General features: G+C 46.1%; 1 protein-coding gene across 1 annotated transcript in view; it reads left to right on the top strand.

Moving 5' to 3' along the window:
* Positions 1–7,666, top strand: part of efnb3b (ephrin-B3b) — an 87,132-nt gene extending 79,466 nt beyond the window's left edge. The window contains exons 4-5 of the mRNA XM_080051691.1: positions 501–563; positions 5,664–7,666. Coding sequence (XP_079907817.1) covers positions 501–563; positions 5,664–6,085 — 485 coding nt within the window. The 3' untranslated portion in view covers positions 6,086–7,666. The remainder of the gene's footprint in view (positions 1–500; positions 564–5,663) is intronic.
* Positions 7,667–8,548: the final 882 nt, after the last annotated feature.

Below are 8,548 nucleotides of genomic sequence, written 5' to 3'. Positions count from 1 at the left end.
TGTGTGTGTGTGTGTGTGTGTGTGTGTGTGTGTCTGTGTGTGTCTGTGTGTGTGCGTGCGTGTCTGACATAAACGCACTTTAATGCTACCGCCATTACCCAGGGCTCGCTAGACAGATGGCCTGATTTAGCGACTACAGATTACAAGCCGTTATGGCCTTGTGTAAATTCACTCCGGCCAAAACAATAAACGGCCTCCTCTCTTTAGTTTCCCATTCAAACCAATGGAATAGTGCTCATACAGTGCACGTGGAGGGCCCCAATCAATATGTGCCTCTCTCCCTATAATGGGAAAGGAAGGGTCCTTTTTTTAAAGCTCCTCCGTCTTTATTACTCTTTCCGGCTGGCTGTCTGTCTGTTTGCTAATGTCACATATTGGATCCAACTCTTGAGAGCCCCTCGGCCTGCTGGGAAATGAGTTCTGTCGAGGTATATTTTCTCTTGTCACCCTGCTCATATTCAGCCCTTATTTATTGTGTTGTTTTATTGTGCCCTCCACAGGCCCATATGGACTGCCTCCCAAGAAGGAACCGCCAGCAGGACGCACCACCAGTAGAAACCCAGGTAAGCACTGAGAGCAAACTGAGATAATCCCTTTCCGTCCCATCCTTTCCAACGGGAATGGATGGAGGGAATAAGCAAAGACTGGTAGATAAAAAGAAGAAGAAATGCAGCCGAGAGATGGGTCAGAGAGAGGGAGGAAGGGAGGGAAGGAGGGAGGGAGGGAGGAGGCGACAGATGGAGAATGTGCAGCGGTGACATCTGTGGATCTCTCTATTTAATTCCATATATTTTCTCTCTCTCTCTCTTTTTCTCTCTATCCCTCTCCTTCTCCTCATCACTGCGCCCGGCCCCTCCAAGCTAAGTGCTGCAGGAGGGGAATGGTGGGCTAATAGCTACCTTGGGAGATGGACAAGAAAAAGAAAGAGGGATGTGAGGAAAGAGGCAAAGGAGGAGAGAGACAGAGAGAGGGACAGAGAGAGAGAGAGAGAGAGAGAGAGAGAGACAGAGGGCAGCAGGAGAGAGGGGCCAGGCCGGCGGCGACATTTCGGAGAATTATTATTGTCATTAGTTTGGGTGGCCTGGATTCTGTCGTTCCAGAGAGAGACAGACAGATGGAGAGAGAGAGAGAGAGAGAGATGGAGAGAGAAAGAATTGAGAAGTAGGGAAAGATCAGTGGAGAGAGACAGACAGACAGACAGACAGACAGACAGACAGACAGACAGACAGACAGACAGACAGACAGACAGACAGACAGACAGACAGACAGACAGACAGACAGACAGACAGACAGACAGACAGACAGACAGACAGACAGACAGACAGACAGAGAGAGAGAGAGAGAAGGAGAAGACATAGGGGAGTGATGGAGTGTGTAGAAGTGCGGAAGCGCATAAGGACCAGAAAGAAAAGAATAATTGAAAAGCAAAGAGGAGAAGGGAATAGAACAAGGAGATGGAAAATGGAAAATGGAGTGAGGCTTTATTAATGCTGCACCTCCAAGTCATTCAGTGGAGGAGAAGGAACATCTGCCCTCTTCATTTCTCTCAACTTCAGAATTCAAATGAGCTTTATTGGCACGACCGTATTAAAACAGTGTTAGCAAAGTATTCAGCACACTATCTAGTTAGAACAGGTATACTTTTACACAAGTATACACACGATACAAATATACATAGAGAGAAATAGGAATAAAACATATATAGATACAATCAAATACGGTTTATGTAAATATAGAAAATCAATTAATAATGTGACATTTAAATTGATGTAACAGAGTGATGTAATAAGTGATAATTTGAGAGCCGGTGCAGCTGTGTGTCCTTTCCCCCAGCACTATCCCTCTCTATCATTATTTATACATATTTTTGTGCTTATGAATTAGTATGCCACACCAAACGTGTGAATTATGGTATTCACACATCGCCTGGTCATGTTTCTCGCATAGGTGAGAAGTGTGTGTGTGTGTGTGTGTGTGTGTGTGTGTGTGAAGCGAGTGACAATAGAATGCATTGTTTTTAAATGGGATGAGATGAATAGCACTGGACACGATACAAAACCCATTCACATCACACGCACAGTTTTTGATTGTCGCTTGAGGGCACATTAGCAACCACTCAATCTGGAAAAACTGTTTTGACTTCTGACACAACAGTTAGGCCCTCGTATTTTTTTCTAATCCCGTGTGAATACACTCCAAATCATCTCGTGCTAATAATAACCGGAATATGACTGGTAACTCGCAAGCCGCTCCTTTTGTCTCTTCGTCAAATCTGCTCCTCTCCGAGGGAATGCATTATTTGGATATCCAAATGCATTATTTGGATAGGAACGGATAATGCGCTCTCGACAGAAAGCGCACACAGCCTCTGAATAATTTCAGGGCTTTATTTTCCCTCCGTCGCCCCAAACTGACACTTCCTCCTATTCGCAGTCATAAACTCGATCGAAGCGAAACACAAGGGGCATCACACACACACACACACACACACACACACTCACACACACACACACTCTCACACACACACACACACACACACACATATACACATACACACACTCTCACCTAACCCCGCAGTGGTGACTCAATCTTGAATGCGTTCATAAAAAATAAATCATAAAAAATCATAACATTTTCAAACCTTTTCGTAATCCAGTTGAGAGAAATGTTCTACAGTGCAAACAAGCGTGACTGTGTCTTGTGCAAATATAACATGTAGGCTTGAGAAGTAGTTAATGTTGTTGGGGTTTAATATTCAGTCGTTCGGCGAGGGGGTTTCGTTCCCAATTTAGATTATCTGAGCAGCGCGGGACAAAGCCCTACGCTGTTACATCCAGGTGTTGTTGTTATTATTCACTCCTGATCCTGATATTGAAGCCTGGCTCAGTGTGCGCCTCGACAGTAATAAGACAATGACACAAATGGCTGTAGATAGACAGTTTAACACAGCAGATGTAATGATGTCTTAAAGTACAGCAATCACTTCCAGTATGAGCCTGCACACCAGATATCTGTGTAATAGAATAAACAGTGAAAAATACTTGACTTGATAGTAGCTTTGCATCAGCGCCACTAATCCACCCACATCATGACACTGGTCATGATAACAGTGATCTGAATCTTAACTCCTATCCCTTGTGTGCTTCTATGGGCCATGTCACCTGCTTTTTCTACATGTCCTGAATTTGTGCAATAAAAACCAAAAGCTCAAAAAGGTGAAGGTCAATGATGGAAACACCCGGACAAAAGAAGTTACACACTATAGCTTTAGGGAATTGAAGGGCAAGGGGCTGCTGGTTCAAAGTCAAGGATAAAATGATGTTATCTCCTTGACCGGTTCTTTAATGTCTGACCTGTCTGATGTCTCCTTCCAATAATTCAATAATGAAATAAGAAAAGAAAAAAACAGGCAAGCAAGGGGTTGTAGAAGGCATCAGAGCCTGGACTTGTGTGATAGAAAAAAAAGGGAACAAAGGTGGGAGTAAAAAGTGGAAAATGGGGGGAACGAGAGGCGGAGAGGTGGAGGGAGAGGACATAATAAAGAGAGCCAGTGAAAGGCGGCTGATCATAATGGAGATGGAGAATGAGGGATGTGGGGTTAATGGACGGAGGAAGAGAGGAGGGGAGTGCAATGGACGCACAGCATTAGCGCTCCTTTGCTACCCAGTCAGTGCAGCGGGACGGGGGGGCCTAGCATCAGCGGGGGGGATCCTGCTAGGTGTGTTTGCATGCATTCGCTAGGGTGCGTTTGAATGCGTGTGTGTTTGTGAGCTCCCAAGCTAAAGTAGTAGTAGGTCATTACTGGGGAAGATAAAGGGGAGTTGATGCTGTGGCGAGGGAGGAAGCAGGAGGAAAAGAAAAGGGATGTGTGCCAAGAATAATGATAGACCAATCCAAAGGCTCTATATAGCAGGGACTCGCATTACCGGCCTTAACTAGTCCACCACACACATACGCACGGGCCCCGGTGCCAGAGACGTAGACCCCCCCTCCCCCCACTCCCATACACACACACACACACACACACACACACACACACACACACACACACGCATGCAACGTGTCCAAACCCATCATCCACCTGCTGAGTTCTGACCCGCTCTCCTGCCGGGAAAACTGTGCTCTCCCAGGCTGTGAAGATCTTAGGTTTCGGCGCGGACACACAACAGACGGAGGTCTAGCAATAGGCTGACAAACAGAGAGAGAGAGAGAGAGAGAGAGAGAGAGAGAGAGAGAGATGGCGTGACGGACAGTTTGATAAACAGACAGACAGATAGAAAAAAAACACACAGACAGACAGGCAGGCAGAAAGACAGGAAGGCCCAGCAGCAGGCGAGGGCCGAGTGTGTGGTCTGGTGGTAGCAGTGGAGCAGGGTGGGGGGGTGGAGGGGGGAGCGCTCTTTATGTGGCCGGTTGTAATGCAAAGTAAATACAGTTGTTAAGGTTAGGGAAATAGAGTGTGTTACCTTGATCCACACTGTGGCTGTCCGCAAGAGTATATGGTGTACAGTCAGCTCTCACACTAGCCACACGCACACGCATACACACACACACACACACACACACACACACACACACACACACACACACACACACACACACACACACACACACACACACACACACACACACACACACACACACACACACACACACAGAGCCCTACGGACATCCCTCTCCATTTAAATGCACTGCCGTCCACTTCATTGCATCAATAAAGAGACCGCATATAAGCGTCTGTGAGATTTGCTGCATACTTAGCGCATTCCACTGGGTTTAGTCTCCACTAGCAGAGCTAAACCCAACGCCATTACTCACGTTATTGTGGTAGAGGGCCGTGAGGACTGCTATGTTTATTCAAAAGCTCATGAAAACACAAATGGTGAAAGCAAGCTGTGTTATTGCCCTGGTATATTTGTGATGATTAATATGCATCCATAAATCAAAGGGAGGCACTGAGAAGCAGCCTGTGATAATGTGGATACGGAGTCAAATTCATTCAACGCCTAATTTGTATTTTTTGTTTTCCCAGTCCATTCACAACCCTCCCAGTCTGTTTTCAAAATGTCAGCCAATAATCTTCAGCTCTTCGGGACAATCTTTTCTACAATTTTCCATTAGATTATTAGTTACTGCATTGGGCTAAATTAAAGACACAAACCAACCTTTTTTTGTTTGTTCAAACTCAGCAATACAACATCATAACCATTCTGTTTTAATATATTGACCATTCATATTGTAACACCTGATCAACTAGATTTGTCACACATTTTGTACTACTTTATTTGTCTTTATATTGAATGTTTCAGGAGGGTCACTCGACAAGCCCTTATGCTCTTGCACGTTTCAGTTTTTGTTTTATTTAAAATAATTTCTCAATGTAAATGCATCTTCATCCTTTTTAACTGATCTATTCAGATTTTCTTATGGTAAGTGGTAAATGTACTCCACTTATAAAGCGCTTTTCCCTGGTTTTTCCCATGACCGTAAAGCACAGTGCTCTACATTGTTTTGTACACATTCACACACACATTCATACACCGATAGCAGCAGCTACCATGCAGGACCGGTTTTCGAACCACCACTGCAAAGTGGGTAGAGCTTATTTATGTGCAATAAATAAAAAACAAAACTAAAATATTCTGTGTTTTTCATTCTTCCAGGCGGCGCTGGGAACACCACCCAATCTCGAGGCCCGGGCCCGGAGGGTGGCGGTGGCGGCCCCCTGCAGCCCTCCAACATCGCGCTGATAGCCGGGGCTGCTGGGGGCTCTGCCTTCCTGCTGCTGGTCACCGCTGTCATCTGCCTGGTGTGCTACCGGAGGAGACACGCCAAGCACTCGGACACCCACCACCCTCCCCTGTCGCTGTCCTCGCTCACCAGCCCCAAGAGGGGAGGGGGCGGCGGCCTCTCCAGCTCCAACAACAACGGCTCCGAGCCCAGTGACATCATCATCCCGCTGCGGACGTCGGACTCGGCCTACTGCCCACACTACGAGAAGGTGAGCGGAGACTATGGACACCCCGTCTACATCGTCCAGGAGATGCCTCCCCAGAGCCCCGCCAACATCTACTACAAAGTATGAGGAGGGGCCGCATGGCTATTGAACCGGCCCCGACTGGGACACATCCACCTCCCTCTTGCCCCCCCATTAACCAACCAACCAATCCCCCCCACCTGCTCCAAATGAAGCCACAGCAGCAAAGCAAAGCCATCACAGCTTTCGACTTCTGTAAAACACCCTCAATACTACCAGTATTGTCCCCCATGGACCTCCCCACCATCGCCCCTACTCACTGCCCGGTGAGCCCCAGCCACAGTTGTGTTTCTAGTCTGAATAAACCACCTCCACCCCATTCTCACACAACTTTGGCCGCCAAGCCAAGTGTGTGTGTGCGTGTATGTGTGTGTTGAGGGCCATGTCGTATTAGTACATAGCCCTTCTTAACAAGGCCCTCACGAATGGGAAAGAGCCTCTGAGTACCCCCTTTTTCTTGTCAACTCAGAGCTAAATGAGCCCCACCTGTGCCGAATTGAAGAGTCGCCCCCTCCCCCCCATAACGCCAGTATGTGTGTTTGTGTGTGTGCGTGCGTGGAAACACACTTTATTTTCTAGGAGAATGGACCTGGCATTGGGACTTGAGGTGTTTCACAAAAGAAGAAAAAAGAGAGAAAGAAAAGGACTACAACTCTTTTTTTTTAAGGAAAAGCTACACCCCTGATCCCACTCAGCCCCGGTGAACTCTGATTCCCAGAGGCCATACCTGCCTAGCTCACCGCCCGACCCCTCAGAGACAGGCCCCTGCCTCTAACTCACCAATAGGATTCTAGTTTGTTTGTGTTTGTTTCTCCTGAGGAAAAAAAAGGGGGGGGGGGGCCTCGGACTCACCCAATCAGCAAGCCCGGGCGGCGGTCACATGACCAGGCCTGAGGAGGTCTGACCAATCGGTGACACTCAGACACTCTTGTATATTTTAATAATGTGTTTGCGTGACTGTGCAAGTGTGCATACGACTTGGATAATAATTATGGCGCTGCTGCTCCACATTTTAGACGTGTGTGCAGTTAGTTTGCTTCAGTACAGCAAGTGTGCATATGAGTTTGCATATGCGTGCGTGGGGTTTAGTGAGCGTGTGTGTGTGCGCTTTTGGTGTGACTGACTGTGCGTACGCGTGCGTTCTTTAGACTTGTCTTAAATACCAAAACACAAAATAGTGAGCGAATATCAAAAAAAGTGAGATTTTTTTATCGCTATCCACACTTATAGATTATATATATGAATATCCAGTAAATCATTTCTAGATGTTCTTTTTTTCCGTTTTTTTTTTTTTATTCTTTTATTATTTTTACCCATTCTGTTAAACTACACTTCTGTAGCTAGGACATTTTTTTTATCTGATGTTTTTGTTTTTCACAATTTAGAACAAACTTGTTTCCTCCCTTGTTTTACCCTTTGCGTTGTATATTAATTTAATCCCTTTTTTTTATTTTCCCGGCGAACAGAGGTAGTGTCTCTCTTCCTCTCTTCCCCTCTCTCCTTCACTCCCTCCCCCTCCCCCTCCCCACACCCTCCAGGGTCTCTGAACTCTGTGTATATTTTTATAGCTCCTTGTACTATGATGTAGTTTTGAAGTTTAGACCTCGTTTGTGGAAGTGTTGAGGTAGAAACCATCTATGAAAGTTTTTTTTTTTTTCTTTTCTTTTTTCAAACGTTTTTTTCTTTTTAAATGCAGAAGTAAAAAGAAGTTGAGTGGAGGTGGGGGGAGGGGGGAGGGGGGATGAAATGAAAAAGAAGAATAAAAGAAAAGAAGAACAGGGCGAGAGAGAGAGAGAGAGTGCTGTCTGGTAAGGAGGAATAAAGCGGCGTCTGAATGCAGAACTTAAAAAAGGAAAAAAAAAGAGGGAGGGAGGGAGGGAGACGAGGAAAGAAAAGACTGTGAAGGAATTGCACACTAAAAAGAAAAAAGACGCTGAGGGGAGGGGAGGAGAGGATGGGAGCGGCAGGAGTGAGAGATGAAGGATCCCAAGGATGGAGAGAGCAGATGAAAGAGTGGCTGGCCAATGAGAGAAACCCTTTTTCTTTTTGAACGGAGGGTCTGAGGCCACGGACCCACAGCCAAAAAGTCGGAGTGAAACTTTAACCACGGAAAGGAGAGATGTCACCACACTCTCTCTCTCTCTCACTCTCTATTTCTTTCTTTCTTTCTTTCTTTCTCTCTCACACACACACATACACATGCACACGTCTAGTATGACTTGGTCCCACTTCACGTTTACAGTACGTGAGGAGGCACATTTCAGATTTGCTCCTTTTTTCCACCCAAATTTTTGTGTTGAAATGCATCACACACACAAACACACACAAACACATGCACTCTCATTTATAAAAGCGATGCACACAGTACACTGCTAGCCTACCACACACACACACACACACACACACACACACACACACACACACACACACACACACACACACACACACAAGTTTAAACCCCCCCAGGCAGTCAGTTTCTCTCTGTTCAACACACACACACACACACACACA

The sequence above is a fragment of the Ammodytes marinus genome, assembly GCF_949987685.1.
Source record: "Ammodytes marinus genome assembly, chromosome: 23".
Classification (NCBI taxonomy): domain Eukaryota; kingdom Metazoa; phylum Chordata; class Actinopteri; order Uranoscopiformes; family Ammodytidae; genus Ammodytes; species Ammodytes marinus.
This window is presented reverse-complemented; position numbering and strand designations above follow the sequence as displayed.